General features: G+C 38.7%; 1 protein-coding gene across 1 annotated transcript in view; it reads left to right on the plus strand.

The window, feature by feature from the left end:
- The window catches only part of LOC109054677 (GDNF family receptor alpha-4-like), an 85927-nt gene extending 66801 nt beyond the window's left edge, over positions 1-19126 (plus strand). The window contains exons 2-8 of the mRNA XM_042768702.1: positions 2810-3088; positions 3377-3457; positions 7489-7834; positions 8932-9041; positions 11055-11189; positions 16093-16265; positions 17786-19126. Of these exons, the coding sequence (XP_042624636.1) occupies positions 2810-3088; positions 3377-3457; positions 7489-7834; positions 8932-9041; positions 11055-11189; positions 16093-16265; positions 17786-17920 (1259 nt within the window). The 3' untranslated portion in view covers positions 17921-19126. The remainder of the gene's footprint in view (positions 1-2809; positions 3089-3376; positions 3458-7488; positions 7835-8931; positions 9042-11054; positions 11190-16092; positions 16266-17785) is intronic.
- The last annotated feature ends 1353 nt before the right edge of the window (positions 19127-20479 follow it).

Raw genomic sequence — 20479 nt, forward strand, 5'->3', positions numbered from 1 at the left:
TGTGTGCCTAATTATATTGAATGTGCATTTGTTGTGTATCATTTTTGAAAAACAACAACAACAACAACTGTACTTGCAGATAATATAATAATAATGAAATAAACCATGGGTGCACTTTCATGAATATGTTTCTTAACAAATAACAGGTTAAGTGCTCTTTAAAGCAACTGTATGTAGTTTTGAATATTTATACTTTGGGATCCCTACAGTTTAAAGAGTGGATTTCATCAAAAATATCGTAAAGATATCACTGCAGTGATTACAGTGCATAGCTGTATACGTACATCTGATGCTGCCATAAAGCAGTCCGCCCTTTTCTCAGTGTTTCAAACCCGCTACCAAACTTGCATACAGGGTTGCCAAGTCCACGGTTTTCCTGCGGAATTGGCCTTATTTTTATACTGCAGCTGCGGGATGTTTTTTTGAGTCCGCGGTTTGAAATGAACTGGAAGAGTGTAGTGTATTTTATTATTATTTTTAATATTAATCTGTAGTGTTTTTTTTTAATATATTATTAGATTTTAAATTAATTTATTTTGGAACAAAATTTACTAAATTGCAACTTCATTGCAGATGTACATTTACAAATATATTTAATACATGAAACAAGTTTCAATAGAAAAGGCATTGAAGTATATTTCAGTTTACCACAAATGTCAGTTTATTCAGTAAACACTTTAACCATATTTCCAAGACAACATAAGTAATTATGAATTTACATATTAAGATGTATTACTTAGTGGGTATAAAGATCATCTAATAGCATTCAAAACAATTTAAATCAAGGAAAGCCAACCTTCTGCTTCCTGCAGACTCCAGTTCCAAACTTCTTTTAATGCACCTGCCTGTAATTTTCAAGTGACCCTGAACATCTTGATTAGTGGGTTAAGGTGTGTTTGATTGGTGCTGGAGCTGAACCCTGCAGGACATAGCTCTCCAGGAGCAGGACTGACTTCCCTTGATTTAAACTATAATACATTTTCATTTAATTGCAATTATGTGTCTGAAAACATTACATTCAGTTGGCACTCAAGTATATTCATTTAAAGTATATAATTTCCATTATAGTTACTCATTTTAAAGTATGTTAAACTATACATCTTTTCCCAATTATGTACAGGTATATAATGTACAGTATGTGCAGCTGAATTAATATTTGATTGATTTGACATATTGTCCACTGTGGGGATTGTTCATGAGGTAGATGGCTTGAGGGGGGAAAAAAACTTGTTCTTGGTGCTTGGATGTTCTAGTGCACAGTTCTCTGTAGCAACAGTTCAAAGAGGAAGTGGCGTGTGTGTGTGTGTGTGTGTGTGTGGTCTGAAGTGATTTCTGCTGACCGTTTCTTCACTCTAGAGATGTACAGGTCTTGGAGGGTGGGCAGTGGAGCACCAATAATCTTCTCAGCAATGCTTACAGTCCATTTCAGTTTCCTTCTGTCCAATTTGGTAGCTGAACCAAACCAGATAGTTGTACAAATGTACACAGAAGACACTCAAAAATGGCTGAGAACTGTACCAGCAGCTCCTGCAGCAGGTTCAGTCATAGACTGGTGTGGAAAAACACAAACTTGTCATATGCTTGCCAGTTTTGGATGCATCAGATGGTCAGGGCACAGAAGGTGGGCAGTCCGTGGGTCGGCCGTTTGAGGCTAAGACCATTATTGCATTCAGCTCCTTTAAACTGTGTTGAGATCGTGATATTTAAGATCTCATTATATATTTGCTGCATATATCAAACACTATACAAGCTCTATGTGGTAGTTCATGCACTGTCAAAAACTCTGGTGCTCATTTTGTTTGTCATTCATTCCTCCACATATCGCTGCTTGCTGATGACATGAAAACAAGTGGTGTGACTGTGAAAAGGCAGGGAAAGAGGATGGGGTTGACATAGGTTAAGCCATTTAAATTATTCCTTTAGTCGCCCACATACAGAAGTCCTAATATTACTTTTCGTTTACAGCAATAAATGTTTTGGGTTATAACTCAGTTTATTATAAATGATGGATCAGTAACACTTACATTTCTTTACATTAGGTTACCTGAACTAACAATAAAAAAAATAAAAAATACGTATAAAGCATTCAATAATAGTTATGTTAATTTACTAATTTACAAATACGTTATTAAAATAAAAAAGCATCAATATTAAATGGACTTGAGCTAACTAACTAACAATAAACAGTTGATAAATTAATAAATACTGTAACAAATGTAATTTTTAGTTAAGTAAGGGATAATGTACAAACAGCCAGTTGTTATCGCAGAATGAATACGTTATCCAATACAATGTACAAAACAGTCATCTTGGCAACAAGATGAAGACTACAACAGTATTACAGTTCTGTTAATACTGATTTTCAATGCAGTCCATAGGTTAGACAAAAAATGGAACCAGTTGGGTTTGCATGAAACAAGAGGGAGAATTACTAATGACGGCAAACAGACATCAAAATGTTGCGACTGACCAATCAAAATCAAGCATTTAAGGAAGTTATAATGTCAGTTAAAAAGATAGTTCACCCAAAAATTAAAATTCTGTTGTCATTTACACACCCTCCAAAACGTGTCTGAGTTTCTTTCTTCTATTGAACACAAAAGAGGATATTTTGAAGAATGTTGGTAACCCACCAGTTGATGGTAACCATTAGTTACTGACTTCCATACTGTTAAAATCAACAACTACCATCTACTATTTGGTTATCAACATTCTTTAAAATATATTTTGTGCTAACTAATAACTAATGTTGACTAATGTTGTAAAGTGTTACTGACAGATCTGTATGTTCTGTAAATGATCTGTGCAGGGGTGTCACGGCTGGTGTCTGGGGGCCGGTGGGACTGTCTGACTGCGGGGGATTCGTGCTCCAGCGATGAGGCATGCAGCCCACGCTTGAGAACGCTGCGGCAGTGTGTCGCAGGCGGCGGAAGCGTGAAGCTGGGACCGGGTGCGCGCAACCACTGTGAGAACGCAGTGACGGCCCTGCTATCCAGCCCCCTGCACCGATGCCAGTGCAAACGGGGTATGAAGAGAGAGAAAAACTGTCTTAGCATCTACTGGAGCCTCAAGCAGTCCGTGCTGCACGGTGAGCAAATCCATATTCATAATTTTTCTTTGTCACATACAAAGCACTCGCTCGTGCAATGGTGCAATTACAAGTTCTAATACCTGCACCCACGCAGTCCCCGGAAACCACTTCAATAGATGCTAATTAGACGCTGCGTTTTAATATCCTAGCCAGTTTAGTATTATAGAAGCATTACTTCAAACTGAACTTTTACCTGTGACACACTCATTAATTCACTGACACACACACAAAAGATACTCTGTTTCCATAGCCACAAAAAAACCCTGTTTGTGTGTGCATTTACAGGGCTGAGCCTGGTGGAGAATTACCCCTATGAGCCTGTCGAGCGGGGCTTTGATTATGTTCGCCTGGCCTCCATCGCTGCAGGTCAGTGATTTGCAGAGACACACTATGCCGATTATGTACTATGGTGTTGGAATTGATATTTGGAACTGATCACAATGTGTTTTGTCACTTCTATGCCAAGCATTAGCAGTGAAGAGTTATTAATAGGGCAGAGCTAAATAGCTTACAACAGCAAAACATGAGCGCTTTGTTTAATGTACAGTACTTGGATATAACATAGTTGACGTTCATCTGCACCATTGCTAATAACTGCATTTCCTACAAAAAATAGGCATGCATCAGGGACCTGTCATGAGCAGAACAAACATTTCGAGGTGGGCCAAAGACTCTCAGATGGACCTAACAAAGATTAAACAGTCAGATGATTTATCTCAGAATTTCATTTTCTAATCAAGGCTTTTCGCTTATCACTTTCTCATCTCTCTCCCATCTCATTACGTTCACTCAAAATAGCACTGTACCAAGTTTAGAAAGTTATTTTTGGAGGAGCCACGAGACGAAAACTGTCAGTTTGTCAGCCTTATGGGGTGCTTAAGGCATGAGCTGAATTTTATGGACCCTGAGGGCAGCACATAATGATCCATTTACTCATCATCTCTCTTGTGCGCACACACACTCATAGACACACTTGAGTCCAAGCAGACGCACATAAAATAACATTTAAACTCTTGGGAATAGGACAGAGAACGATTTCCTCAAAGTAATGAAAGTAATGTCGGTCATTCATGCATGACTTTTAATGATAGCTGCTTTCTACTCTCAAACACTGCGAGCGTCTAACAAGCTGGCTCGGTAGAGACAACAAAGATCAAACAAAAGTGTCAAAATTAGAAAGGGGAGGGTAGAGTTTTCTCTGTGTTTGTTCATTCATATCTCTTTCATATGGTATAAGGCTTTTAATGTATTTTACTGGATGCATTACTGTACATTAACCTTGAAAAACACAGATTTTTATTGAAAGATACAGTACATATTTCATTTTAGAAATATATTCATGAGTGTAAGTGTATATGTGTGAAGTCTAAGGCCTGTAATAATAGTTTGATTGGTCCTAACAAACTCTGATTACATCTAGAATCTCTGTATACAGCAATATAATGAGCACCAGGGTCCAGAATATTGATCACAAGCTTGCAAAATCCATTAATGATGTATGAGAAAGTAGTCTCGCTGAAACAGATTTTGAGCAGAATTCCGTGAATATGAAAAAGAAAGAAAAGAAAGAAAGAAAGAAAGAAAGAAAGAAAGAAAAGAAAGAAAAAGAAAACAAACAATAGAAAGACGGCAAAGAAAAATAATGAAATAAAGAAGAGAAACAAGCATGGAAGAAGGAACAGAAGAATGAAAGTAAAATGTGGAACACTGAAAAAAATAAGAAGTAACATTTACTTTTGCAAGTTTTTGTACACATATTTTTAAAGTAAAATTTAAGTATGGAATTAAGTAGAATCTACTTAACTAAGTTATGTAAAATTAGAAAAGGAAATATGTAAATATAACGTATCCAGTAAGAGTTTATAATTCTACTTAATTATTTTAAGTTTACTCTGCAATACTCAAGTACATTTCACTCAGTCATGGTTTGTAAACTTTTCTCAAACAATGTAGCACAGCAAGTAAGCAAGTAGATGGCTTGTTATCCTTTTTACGATAATATGTTTACTCAGTATAGTTATTAATGAAATGAACACAGAGTCCTTAAGACTTGGTACACAATACACAGTGATAGTAACAATCAGTGGATAGTGTTTGAGTATAAATAGAACTAGAAAACAGTGAATTAATTATTCATGCCCAAGTGCATGATGGGAACAATGGAATCATAACTTTGATCTTTTATAAATTTCATGCCTGAACTAAATTATTTAATGTAGAAATTACACTTTGTTTTTTCATAGTATTTACTTTATCACAGAATCATTTTTATCAGTGAAAAGGAGGAGGAAAGAAGAAAGGAAGGAAGAACAAGAAAGGAAACAAACGTTCACAGACAGGAAGGGAAAAAGGAACAATGAAGAAGGAAGGAAGCAAGCAAAGAAAAGAAGCAAAGAAGGAAAAAAGAAAGCAAAGGAAGGAAAGAAACAACAAAGCATGATCAGAGGGACAGATGGACTCAAAAAAATAAGGGGAAAGAAATTATTGAAAAAAGGAAAAAAAGAAAAGGAAGTAAGCAAATGAAGGAAGGGAACAATAGAAAGTACAGTAAGAAATAAAAGAATGAAGGAAGGAAGAAAAGAGGGAAGAAAAAGCAAACCAGCCATAGAAGTAAGGAAGGAAGGGAAGGATAAGGGATGAAAAGATTTAATTAAAAAGGTAAAAAGAAAGAAGAGAAATAAGAAATAAGGGAAGAAAATATAAAGGAAGCAAGCAAGTAAAGGAAGTGAAGGAAGGAAAGAAAATAAAGAAATGAAGGGGGAAAGTAGAGAAAGAATAAATGAAGGAAGAAAAGAAAAAGGAAACAGAAGGAGGAAGGAAACAAACTGAAGAAGTGAAGCAAAGAACGATTATATATACATTGATATAAATGTTGATATAGAGATCAAGAAGAAGAAGAGATGGCAGTGAAGAGGGCAGTGGTTAAAAAAATCCACGGCTCATGGGGGAAGAGAGAGAGAGAGAGAGAGATAAAGCTAGCTCTATGGCAGTGAAATGCTGGCAGGGTCTCTGTGGCCCACATTAGTCTGATATGAAAAATGAAGCAGCAACAGCAGCAGCCAGTCTCAGCTGGGACCTGCTCTGTGATAGAGACCAGACTCATTCAACTTTCATTCTCACTCATGCTTTACTCATTAGCAGCACACACAGGCCACCCAGGCTCACATCCTCTTAGAGCAGACAAACTCAAACCTTCGTTAGGACATGAGAGAAAGAGACGTTCTGTAGTAACCTCAACCCTCATTAGAAAAATGAGCAAGAGCACACCTCCAAACGCATGCCGCTCTGACAGCTGGACAAGGCCGCTGCGAAAATTCACAGAGTCTCTGAATAAATTTATATCTTCCCTTGGCCTATTGATTAGGCAATATAAAAGACGGCATTAGTTATTACATTGGAAGGCTTTTGTAAATGATTTAATACACTCTCATGGCGATTCGTAAATTTTTTGCATTTTAAACAAATTAGTGGCTAATTAGTACAATCTCATTTGTACGTTTTCATACAATCTACTTATGCCCCACTGATGGTTAAGTTCAGAAAATGGAATAGAAGGGGAAAAGAAAGAAGAAAAGAAAAACAAGGAAGGAAGCAAAGAAAGACAGGAAAAAAGGAAGCAAAGAAAACAAGCAAAGTAATGAAGCAAAGAGAGAAGGAAAGAAAGAAAGGAGGGAGGGGCAATTTGCTTATGCCCCATTTATGGCTTGGTTAGGAAATGGAAAAGAAGGGGGAAATAAATTTGGGAAAGAAGAAAGTAAAATAGAAAGGAAGCAAAGAAACACAGGAAAACAAAGGTAGAAAGTGAAACAAAAAGAAAGGCAGCAAAGGACTGAGGCATAGAAAGCCAAGGAAGGAAGCAAAGAAAGAAGCAGTAGAGAACAGAAAGAAGCACAGAAGGAGAGATGGAAGGATAGAAAGTAAAGAAAGGGGAGAAACAGAAGAAACAAGAAAGTTGGAAAAGAAGAAAGAAAGGCAGGCAGCAAAGAAAATGAAATAAAGTAAGAAAGTAGGAAAGGATTGAAAGAAACAAAGAAAGGAAGGAAAGAAGCATGGGAAGTAGGAGGGAAGAATAGAAATAAAGAAGAAAAAGAGAGAAAGAAGAGATAGATCTCACAAAATAGTTACATTTTCTTATGAGATGGGGTTGGTGCATTGGATTATTTTGGCTTTTGGTACAAAGAATGTTATGTTGGCTGGTAAATAATGCCACATTTGGCAGTTGTGGTTTGGTATTCTGTGATATCTTGAATACAGGCTTCGGTTTCAGCACTGGACAGCGACTGCAGCCACTCCAACTACCTTTTTGTTTGTACTTCAAAGTAGGCAAGTGTAACTAACATGCTAATCTCTTTACACCCTGAAATCACAAGCCTGCTTCTCTCTCTCCTTGCTTTCAGAGTCTGAGGTGGGTATGACAACAGTGAACCATTGTTTGGATGCTGCTAAGGCCTGTAATGTCGATGAGACGTGTCAGAAACTACGCACGGAGTATGTGTCGGCGTGCATCGCCCCATCAGCACGAGCCGGGCCCTGCAACAAAGCACGCTGCAGCAAAGCACTAAGGAAGTTCTTTGACCGTGTGCCGCCCGACTTCACGCACGAGCTGCTCTTCTGTCCATGCTCTGACACGGCATGCGCAGAACGACGGCGCCAGACCATTGTGCCTGCATGCTCGTATGAAGAAAGGGAAAAACCCAATTGCCTGGCACAACTTCGAGTTTGTGAGGCCGACTATGTGTGCAAGTGGGTATTGTGTGAAAATGACTGCTATAAATACAATCAAGCTCTTTTGAAGGGCCTGAAGATTAAAGCTATGTGCTCTGTAGGGAGCAATTTATAAAGGTGCACAAAGTAATTTTGTTCCTTTCTAAAAAAAAAAAAAATTAAACCTGAAGAAATGATTATATGTTAAAATTATTATATGTTTCAAATGTAAACTCACATGAGATTCATTTCAGTCATAGCTCACCAGTCAACTTACCATAACATCCCATAGTTGTAAGTGTGCTTCAAAGCTGGTGAAAAATCAAGCTTAAATAGATAGACTACATCATAAGCATAATAAAAGTATAGGATGTATTTACTCTCCCTGTTACTTCATCTGTTCACTACGAACAAACAGAGAGACACAGATCCAATGAACACATTGAGTCCCACTATGAGTCTGTACAGCTGCAGTCACTCTGCAGGGATCAGAGCAGAGTTTGAGTGGTCATATTTGAGCCTCCCACTTTTCACATCACAAACACAAAGGCCTTCATCAGTCTCTGCCATCGATCAACCATCACGCTTACACACGGCAAGCAAACAGTCTGCTGACACAACACATTACACAAGAGGAGATCACTTACGGCCACAACAGCCAGTTAGCATAAGAAATCAGCAGGGAATGTGGGTAATTCCTCTGAGACTGACCTGGTTAAATGATTGATTGGTCACAAGAGGACTGTCAGAATGTGTCCTGAATGTAAATGGTCGCTGTCGGCTGAGTTTCTGTCTCCTGAGTATCTGGCAGTTCTCCAGAATTCTGAATTGCAGTCATGTCTCTGATTAAAATGAGAGCAAAACGAATGGATCGGGACTGTGCAGAGTATATGTAGAGGGGAGGGGACTGAAAAAAAGTGAATATGACTGAGAATAGAATGTTGTGTGTTGAAAGTGTGTTGGTGTAAAGCTGTCTAAACAGAACAGGAACAGAAGAGGACAAAACAGAACAGAGTATATAGCCCCTTCTACACATATAATGCAAGGTAGCATAGAGGAAAGTGTTTGTGGGAATGCAAGTTTCTGAGGGTTTGTTGACTGGCTGGATGATGGATGTGCTGTTTTGGTTCCCTCAGGTCCCGCTGGGCTCAGTTCCAGCACGACTGCCAACCCTCCGAGCTTACTGCCAGTGGCTGCCAGCAAGAAAATTACGGAGCCTGCCTTGTTGCGTACACCGGCCTGATAGGTGAGAACTCTGGGCAACATAGTCCATCCTGGCTTATCACATACACCAGTCAGGTAGATTAGAATTATGGGCATTTAAATCTTATCAGGCTTGGCATTACAATTTTATCCACCGACAGGTAGAATTCTAAGAAAAGAAGACCACCGTAACACAAGCTTTTGGGGGTTTATTGGACCTTATCAACAATGCATGTGATGCATATACTACGATTACGATCCTCATTACAAACATGTATGACTTCTGCAGAACATGAAAGAAGATATTTTGAAGAATGCTTCAGTTGTTTTGTCCATACGATGACAGTCAGTGGGATCCAGATTAACTAAGCTTTTAAGTCAGGGGTGTCGATTTCTGCTGCTGGATGGCCAACATCCTGCAGAGTTAAGCTCTAACCAGCTCCAACACACCTGTCTTAAAAACATAGCATTTCACTTCACTTTTTTTACTTCCTTCCCTTACTAACTTACCTCCATCTTGCTGACTCGGATGGATGTCATTGTTCATATTTCTCAAGTGCCCACTACTGGCAGAATCCTTGCAATGGGTTAAACTGGAACATCCTATAGGAAGCAAGTATTTTACGATTAAATCCCTAAATAATTAATATATATCATACATTAGAGTTTTGAGGGGTGGGGATAAATTAAATACCATCTGCTGTGACATCACAATCATGTTGCTTTGTGGTATATGGAGCTGCCTGAAGTATACATACAAGTCCATATAAACTTTCCTCCTCTAAACTCTGCAGGACGCTGGCCCTCCCGGAGCAGGATTGGACACCGCTGCTTTAAGCTGTTATTTGGTTCTGTAGCTCGGTACGAACCGGAGTAGTTTTGGGTCTGATCTGCAGTACATTTGTGTCATTAACTTAAGTACCACCATAACTACTAGTGGCAGCTGATTAACACTATAAACAAGCAACGATTCTTTGTGAGAAGATTCCAGCATCTACTAAAACTTTTGTTTTAGTACTTCACAGCATTTGTCTGTGAAGGTATTGCAAAAGATGCAGAAAAAATAATGTGGGCTGCTTTCCGAAGGCAATTTATTTGGAGACAAGCAGCTATGAGACACATTTCACTATAATAAATGTGACCAGGAACATGCAGTCATGCAAATTTTATGTCATAAGTTAGAGGCTCACTTGCTGTTAGTATTGGAAACAAACTGAACTCAGATTACAAATGGACTTGGCCAAAAATATTAGCGTGACAGCACCCTGAAAGTCTTCCCCTGCACCTTAGTTTTGAATCTTTTTCACATATTCTTCAATAAGGTGTGTAAGGTAGACTGTCAATAATGACACATGTTTGACGGAATAGTGAATAAGATCTGCTGTTAAAGAGAACTACAGAAGAGTTTATGACATTAACATGTACAAGTCAGAGACGGCAAGACAGAGATAGCAAAGACAAAGAGAGACCAAGCACTCTGCCCTGACTATTAGTCATTACGGCAGTATTTTCCAAGAGCGGTTGTGAAGATGTTGCGCTTTTGTGTTCTGGGACAAAAGAAATCAATGTGTTTAAATGGGTCCCTATCAGACCATAGAGTTCTAGAGTGCAGCACCTCCACTTTTCCCGCTTTCAGCTGACGCCTTCAACACTCACTCACTCACACAGTGAAAAAGCACTGTCATTTTCCTCCCATGCTGAACAAAGACAGAGCTCTACAAGCTACAGACCTATATCTATTGCAATCAATGTTCCAGCGCACTTATGTAACCCACACACAAGATAAAGATTGACAGAGCTTTTCATATCCGTTTTAGCCGAGGGCTTATAGAATAACACAATGTGATTGTGTTAAAATGCAACAAACATTTTAACTTCAAAAAGGTGAAAGTGTCTTTGTGCTCATGGAAGGTGGAAGAGTGTTGGTCAGATGGATGCTGCATTTATGGGATACATGTAGACTTACACTGCATTTGGCTTTCTGTTTTGCAACTGATGATCTGTTCCGTGTTATTTCTGTCTCACTCTCTCTTTCTCTCATTCTCTCTCCCTGTAGGTGGCATTATCACTCCAAACTACCTAGATAACTCTACATCCAGTGTGGGACCATGGTGCTCTTGTGTGGCTAGTGGGAATTTCCGAGATCAGTGCAACCACTTCCTTGGCAATTTCCATGACAACAATTGCTTGAGTGAGTAAAAACCTATCCTCTGTTCTATATCACAAATAAACATTACAATCATTGCTGGAGATTCCCTTTTGTGCTTGGAAGGGGAAATAAGAGGGAGGCACAGAAATCACATGCAGTGGCATATAGCCTGTTTCATCACTTCCTGGCAAAAGTAGCTTGTGAAGTAGCATTTCCACACATCCACTACATTGGTATTGTCCTTTGACCTGGATGTTCTTTGACCCATGACACACTAACAACAACTGTAAAAACAATACTGGGCCTGTCCCAAAACCTACACTTACAGTATGAAGACTGTCCCAGGTCTGACATAGAAAACCATTCTGGGTTCCCCAAAGAACCTGAAAGGAAATTGTAAGGTTCCATTGATGTTAAAGGTTCTTATGGAACTAGAGATGCCAATGAAGAACCTTTATATTTAAGAGTGTAGTGCATTTCCCACATACTGGTAGTTTCAGTTAACATTTTAAAATAAATGTTTAGGCTTGGTGTTTATAATAAATGCCTATAATGTATGCCGCTATAATTTATGTTTGTTTTATGTGTGACTTATAGTCAGGTGCAACTTATTTTTTGAAAAATATGGTATGTGTTTTTTGTAAACCGTTTGCAACTGTTTTTTTAAGCACTTAATTAGAAACACCACAATCACTAAATTGTGGCATCTGTTAGACTAAAGAACAGATGTTTCAAAGTTTATTTAATGTGCAAAGTATTGAAAATCAAAATGTTTAAAAGCTTTGCAAAACTTCACTTGAATTTTTACACAACTATAAGTGTGTATTAACGGGTATTTAGAAGTTCTACACACACTTGCGTCTTCACGTCCACTTGAACACTTGGGTCAAATGTGATAAATATGGCCTTATTAGAAAGCAAAGGGTCCATTGTTTCCTTGCTTCAGAATCCCAGCAGAAGCAGGATGTCTTCTGGGTTTCGTACACCTACTGTATTATCAATACAGCCAATTCACCTTTTGCATGTGTGGAGAAGGGTGCAGGGACTGTTCCACACTCATAAACTCAATCTGATAGAAAATAGATCCAGATGATGCAACACAAGAGTCAGCAGAGAGACATATTTGCATCCCTGTTCTTCACAGTCAGCACTATTATTGTGCATTCAGCAGCACTGACAGAAAACTCTCTTGATGTAACGTTATGAAGTTTCAATGCCTTTCGGTAATGAGGCATTAACAGTCATCGGGAGCACTGGATATCTTCAGCGGTGTGCTTTGCTCATGGCCCGCTGCATCTCTGAGCCACTAATAACAAACAAACCATGTAAACACATCCGTTTCACAGGTGGGGTGGTGCTGCATTTGACCGCTGAGATCTTGGAGATTAGCTCTAACTCTGATCCAGAAGCGCTTCAGTGTGATCTTGCTCCTCAAGGGTATTTCCGGCATTTACAAAACTGCAGCGTCCAGTTTCCACCATCCCTCTCTATTCTATCTGAGGGTCTTGGGGCAGTCCAGAGTGCTGGGTCAGTGTGTATGTGTGCTGATTCAAGCCTAAGCGCAGCCTCTGGTGTCTTGGTAATTGAGCGTAATTTGGCTCCCTGCAGTAAAACTAATGGAGCGGAGACAGCCGGAGAGTAGCACACAGGACAGAAGTAGCACAGGATTGAGGGGAAACAGCTGAAAGAGCTTTTTGAAAGTGAGTCCATTGAGGCTGGTCCTCACCTCAGCTGTTACTGAACTAGTTTTGCTGGCTACGCCAGCCCCCAAACCATCAGCGTACCCCTGGGACGACCAAGAAATACTGGACAAGTATTACAAGAATTTCTTCATTCAGTCAGACTGCAAAAAAAAAAAAGAGCTGAAGTCAGTGGGCCAGCAGCTAGCAGAACTGGAACAAGATGGAAGTGATTCAGTGATTCACTAATGTATTAAACACGTGAAGTTTATGTTTGGTAAGAGTGTTCTCAATGCGGTCAGAATGAGTGATGAGTGTTTTGATGAAAAATGTGCACGAAGAGTGATGGCTCATTTCCTGTCTCTGGGTGGTGAGTAAGCAGTAACTGCTAAGTGTGTGTGTGTGTAAAATGCTAATAACATAATGTTTATTCATTTATGAAGTGAATGTAACTAAAACATTCATAGTACCATAGTGACAAAAGCATAATGAAGGGTTTTGTGCTCATGTTTGCATATACTTAAATTCTGAAGCAGTCTGCAGCATTTAATCATGTTTACTGCGTAAATTAACAGTTTCTCAAGATAAAAAGCTTATCAAAGGGTCAGTTGCTTCTAAAGTCCTGTGGGGGTCAGAGAGGAATCACTACTTTTACTCTCCACTGTTAGCTGCTGCCATTTACACCTTGATTACTTGGAAGTCCACTTTCACTGATGAAATATCTTTATAATCATTGTCTTCACTTCCCCATTTCTCCCTGTCTCCCTCACTTACCATAATATCCCCACATATCCTTTCAGTTGTGATAGAGAATGACACTGCGTCTCTATATAGACCACACACTCGTTGTTTGAAATCGATCATTGCATTTACTAACATATGTGACTCTCAGATCGTCCTGTATTTACAAAATTAGACAAGAATGGAATTATAAAATATATCAAGTTATTATATAGCATCTTTCAGTTCCAGTCCTTTAAATGCCATTCCAAGAGTGAGAACGTTGTTATGCTAGATGTCTAGCAATAGTTGTCAATTCTGGATCTGTTTCACATACAGTATCAACCAAACTCATTCTCGTAATTGAATTGTATACTTTAATGAATTCACTGTGGACATAAAATGCAGCGGTCACGAAAGGTGTATGCTGTATGATCTGTTTAGCATGTATTCTGCTCCTGTGAGAATGTAACCACTATATTGGTTTGTTTCCCTGCAGTCATTCAGCAACACTACGAGTGGGCAGCTTCCATTAGTATCAATGCATGGTGTTTTGCTAAACATTCAGAGACTAATCAACATCACACCATTCACACTCCTCCATATTACTCCACTGCTAACACTCCCATGATTATGCAGTGTTATGACATGAATGTCAGATAATGAGGGCTTTAGGTGGGCTGGAGTGAAGACTAACTGACAGAAATTATATTCCTTACAGTAAACTTAACGCTTTTCTGTAAACCTGGCCTGCCTTTCAAAATACATGAAGGATGTAGTTATACAGTCTTGTATGTACAGAGCAGTGGTATGCGCTGAAAGTAAATTCATCTTCTTTCAATTGATGTTCAAGAAGTTTTCAGGTTAAAGGCCTGTAGGGCATCATTTACCAGACATGGACAAAAAAAAAAAAAAAAAATCAGGAAATAACAAGAACATACTAATTAAAAATATTTTGCATCAAGGTTTCCGCACAGTCATTATAATTTTTATTTTATTTTATTGGCTTTGTTTAATTTACAATTGTTTTGTTAAAGCTGAAATTAAAATGCAAACATTAGATGAAAATAATTACAATTAAAATTACCAAGGCATCTGATTTAAAATAAGATTAAAGGGATAATGTCAGTTCAACAAAAAATTAAAAATCTCTCATTAATTACTCTTTCCGAAGCTGTAAGAACTCAGTCTTAGTTTTGTTGGTTTGGAATGACATGAGGATGAGTAATTAATGACAGAATATTAATTTTTGTGTGAATTACCTCTTTATGTTGTAAATAGCTTTATGTTGTTACTGCTTTAAGTACTAAAATTATAAAAATAAAGCTAATTCTAAATATTAGGAAATAATACAATAGTATATTAATAATGCTAAAATAACAAAGAACAGAGAAGATGCTCATCGAACAGAGCTGCAATATCCATTACAAATATTTAATAACACTGTACTAATCTACACTGATATTAAAGAGGCACTATTATATTGCACAGTAAAGTATTCTGTGGAAGTCACTCTCTCTCTAGCTTCATCTCCCCTGTAAGATCACAAAGATTAAGCAATTAGTGTTTCGATTAAGAAAGAAAATTCACTCAACCACGCCACTGTTCACCATTCATAAATCTAATCTTCCTTTTTTTCCCACAAAACATTTTCCTCAGCGCCAGAAAAGAATATCAGACTCAGATATGGAGTCATATCCAGTGCCGACCTCACAGCTGTGTCTTAATTGAGGCGACTTTCACGCCATGGTAATTTCAGTGACCTACTAGAAAAATGAAAATTAATCAGTTCAGATTATTATCATTCATATGGCCTGTCACCATAAGTCTACATATAGCCAATAAAAAGGGGAAAATGAAGTAGAGTGTGATTGGAAATCTGTATTTTTTTAATATCGAAGGTAATTTTTACAGTGTACACAGGTGACTGTAAAGAATATTTCAAAATGAATACACACAGATGTTTTAGTATAGGTAAGATTTGCTTTAAGCATCAAGATACAGGAGGTAATCAAACGTCTTTCAAACCCACATGCACAGAGGCACACTCAAGTACACACTCCATTTTATGCATTCAATCTTTCCCAAGGGGAAACACACTGAACGAAAATAAAAGATAAGAAAGAAAATGGAAGACATGAGCAAAGAAATAAGGACGAATGCCAATCCGTTAAGAAATACAAGTTTTTTTATATATTTCTGGAGGGCAGGATTAGCCGATTGGTAATATAGGGATGTATATTCTACTATTGAAATAAACTATATTTAGAACATGATTCAGATGATGGAGTTTATGATCCTGAATGCTGTTCTGTCAACATTTATGCTGGATAACTTCTATATAAGCCAGTCCTCTCTGGTTCCCCTGAATGGGTTTTATTTTTGTTGTTGTTATTGTAAGACAACATGTTGACAAAATCCAAACCCATTTTGAAAGAGAGACATGTCTGAAAGAGAAAGCTAACTGAGGCATGACTGCCTTCCAGGTGTGTTCATCTGCGAAAGGCAGGCCTGTGAATCTGACTCTCTCTCCTCCTTTCAAACAGAGAATGCCATCCTGGCTTTTGGGAATGACACAGATCTGAAATCTGCAACAAACCAAGCTCCGGGCTCCAACACCAAACAGATCTTAGTTACCAGCACCGAGACCACCACTACCACCATTGGTTCTGGCATGGAGACCGAGCAGAACATCCTGCGTCCACAGATGCCCACACAGGTACAGGCCTTTATCCCCATCGGATTGAGTGTCAGGATGCGTTATAGGACCTTTTGAAAATCTAACTTGCTGTTCCTGCTAGATTTCAAACCAGTCAAAACCGATCATTCACAGGTCCTATTCATTCACGTCAGTGCTTTCTTGTGAGCGAACATAGATTTGCATTGTGTATGACACTGCATACATATTGTGTGCAAAAAATGACTTAAAATCCATTCTGACTGTCCAAAAAAAAAAAAAAAAAATATGGATATGGTTTGGTTTTGTAAAAAGTGGATTTTTTTTTTTTTTTTGCTGTTCAGAGTGCAAACAGCTAAATGGATTAGAGTCAGACATGCTTTTCATGTCTGTCAGAACAAAGCCATAGATGTGTGTTATAGTCTCCCTGCTGAAAGAATCCAGCCGACATGATTACTGTTGTCCGTTTCCCTGCCTAACCAAGCTTACCACTCTAGTCTGGTTTTGTGGTTTTAGAGGGGTTTTGGGATTTGTCAGATGGTCTGGACCAGACTGGAAGAGCAGCAAACCACCTGACTGTAGACTGGCTTTTTGTTTTGTTTTTTTCTAATGCAGTGGTTCTCAATTGGTTTTACATTGGACTTTAAGTGGTGATTAAAACATGACGCCAAAATTGATTATTATTTAAAAAATGAATTTGGAAAGTTTCATGCTCGCAGAAGCCAATCATTCTCTCAACTAAACCTGTATTTATATTCAGGCACACATTATTTTCTCTTTAATATTTGTTCATGGCTTTTGAGGATGAAACATGTTAAGTGACCTACACTACTGGGATCAGCATGATTATTTTCTAAAAGAAATATATACTTTTTTTTTATTCCGGAAAGTGCAAGTAAAGACATTTATAATGTTACAAATGATTTCAGTTTCATATAAATGTTATTATTTTGAACTTTCTATACATCATAGAATCCTGAAAAAAATCTGAAAAATATCAGTTTCCACAAAAATAAGTGGAATAAAAATCAGCATATTAGAATTATTTCTGAAGGGTCATGTGACACTGAAGACTGGCGTAATGATTCTGAAAATTCAGCGTTTCCTTCACAGGAATAAATCACATTTTAAAAGATATTAAAATAGATATCAGTTATTTTAAATTGTAATGATATTTCATATACTATTTCACATGATCGCTCACATACTAAACATTTTTTTAATCAAATAAATGCAGCCTTGGTGAGACTTTTATCAAAAAATCTGGGAAGCATCTTTACCTTCCTTTTAAAAGTCGAGAAGTCTGTTCATATTTTTAAAACTATACACACTTTTGTGGCTGCTTGCGTTTTCATCATTTACGCTTCAGAACCCAGCCACCACTGGTCCATTAGAGGTGCATCCATCTAGTGCTGTATCTGTCTGTGATGCGATACCTGTAAAAGACAGAACCAAGCACTGAAAGGAAATGATGAGATGATAAAACAGTAAAATATGAAATAAAGTGAAGACGACAGCATATCATGTATCTAAAGCTCTCACGTGTTCTTTATGTTCTGTAGATGAATGAGAGAGACAGACTGTGGGGGGATTCCACGCTCCCGTCCCCTGACCCCTATGACGCCAGTCCTGCAGCAGCCCACCTGGCCATGGTAATGTGGCTCCTCCCCTTCCTGCTGCTGGCTCTCCAACTTTAAAATCAAGCAACCAATCAAAGCACCACAGAACTGGCACAGCGTGAGTGTGTTCATGAGTTCGACTTCCGCATAACAATAAATCGTTGGGAGAGGATGCAAGAACTGCCAAACTCTCTAAATGTATGAAACCCTGATCCATTCCTCAATGCAACATAGTGATTCATTGTCTGGGTGTTCACAATGATTGACTTAAAGGGTTTAAATAATTGTGTCTCTCTCTCTCTTAATTTGAACTGAAGATGGTGCCCATATAAAATAAAACCCCCTCTCTTCAAAGTGAGCACCTGAAAGGTAGTCAACGGGTAGCCTATGCTACAAATTGCACACCAAAAAAAAAAAAAAAAAATTCTACCTGTTCATCATCCATAATTTAATATCTATTTTAACCCAGCTCTTCCGAATGGACGGTGTTGGTACGTGTGTTTTGTGATGTTTGCTTGAAAAAGCACAAGTGGTAAGAGAAAGGAAGCTCTTTCATGAGCTTCAGTGGGTTACAGAGACTGTCTTTATTTTTGTAATGTGGCTGTATTGTTTAAGTGTACATCCCACAGGCCGTTTCTCCCAGCAGTCTTGGAGTGGAGTGCACGTTTGCTAAGAAAATGTGAGGGATTTGAAGAGCAGAAGAGTTAAAGTATCTTGATGAATGCCACGATCGCTGAGTAGATCTTGTATAATTCACCTGTGAATATGGGTGTCTGAAATACTGCATCAAACTGCTTATGCAAATGGAAAAAGAAGCACAAACCCTGTTAAATGAAACACTTCCTGTTTATGTGAATTCAAGCAGCTTTATCCCATCTCCTTGCTCACTGTTTGTCTTAGCCTATCAAAACGAGCACAATGAGGGTCCACTGATTCTCTCCAGTGGCTGACGGCAGTTTTCTGCGTCCCCATCCTATGAGCACTCGCCATCTGCAGTTGTGTTGCTTTTTCATTCTCAATTGTCCTGTGATGACAAACAAGGTGAGTGAAAAGTAAATGCACTGACCCCAACAACCTCTAGAGACTACTGACCAATCAGTGACCTGCATCACAAAACGGGGCAAGGCATTTCTCTCAAATGGGTGGAAATTGTGGATTTTACTTGTTATTTCCTGAAAAATAAACCTGCCAGATACGGATGTACAGAATAATGCTTGTGTGTCCAAATATGTACATAAAGTAAGATCTTATGTTTGTTATGATCCAGTAAAAATCTGCATTGGCTTTTGGGGGAAAAACCAGAGTAATCGATTTTAATGTGGTAAAATATGCTAAAATAATCATAGAAAATAGTTATATGGAAAATAATTGTCAGAAGATTCTCCAATATTTGTATGCATTTTTGTTTGCCTCACAGAAGAAAGTCATACATGTTTGATTTGGGATTAATACTGTGGTATTTATTTCTTAAAAGTAGCTGAAAGCTTTACCAAATGTTACCAAATTAGCCAACAGTGGCAATAAGTAATAGAGGGGCTTCGTGAATGACTGATGTTGTAATTCTGCAGGAATCTTCAGGTTCTGGGGGTGCAGATTGTGTGTGGGCCTGCCGATCAGTTCAAGCTGAGAGGGTAATGAGTAACTGAGGGATTGAAGCAACCCTCATTTATTTGGAGCACAGTAGTTGCATCTTCACCTATGCGCATCGTCTGGGCCAGCACATGCATCTACAATGCCCTTCAGACTGAACCCCCAACAAAATGAAACACCCACATGTAACAGTGTTGTGATACTGCCGCAACTACTCAAAGGAAATCTGAAGGACATCTTGACTCAGGAGGAGGAGAACATGGACGTGGACACCGAGCTGAAAATATTTTCTTTACTTAATTTTTTTTTTCTGTCATTAAATTTATGAGTTTCTTTTTTCTGTTGAAAATATTGCAGCTTTACAATAACACTCATTCAGCTCCCCCAAAAATGCTGGTCGTCCATGTAAGACAAATGCATGAGAAGACACCATAATGCGGAGACTCTCAATGGGGAATCGGTTCAACACTGCAGCTGGAATTGCTTGCCAATTCAGTGATGAACGGGGTATGGATCTGTCTCGGCACATTTAAAAGAAGTCGGACTGAAAGAGCACTCTGCAGTGTCCAAGCTCACCTTTGCTGAGGAGCATGTAGTGTGGAGGGAGGAGAAAAGTGATGTGACGTGTAGCCAAGTATGGTGACCCATACACAGAATTTAACCTATCCAAGTGCATACACACAAACCCGGAGAAGTGGGCAGCCATTTTTGCTGCAGCAGCCGGGGAGCATTTGGGGGTTTGGTGCTTTGCTCGAGGTTCTCCCCTCAGTTATTGAGGGTGGAAGAGAGTGCTGGTTATTCAATCCCCCCACTTACAATCACTGTCAGTACAGAGACTTAAACCTGCAACCTGGTTCTCCCCTCAGTTATTGAGGTTGGGGGGGAGTGGTGGTTTTTTGGTTAGAGAGTCGGACTCCCAATCGAAGGGTTGTGAGTTCGAGTCTCGGGCCGGCAGGAATTGTGGGTGGGGGGAGTGAATGTACAGTTCTCTCTCCACCTTCAATACCACGACTTAGGTGCCCTTGAGCAAGGCATCGAACCCCCAAC

The sequence above is a fragment of the Cyprinus carpio genome, chromosome A13 (assembly GCF_018340385.1).
Source record: "Cyprinus carpio isolate SPL01 chromosome A13, ASM1834038v1, whole genome shotgun sequence".
Classification (NCBI taxonomy): domain Eukaryota; kingdom Metazoa; phylum Chordata; class Actinopteri; order Cypriniformes; family Cyprinidae; genus Cyprinus; species Cyprinus carpio.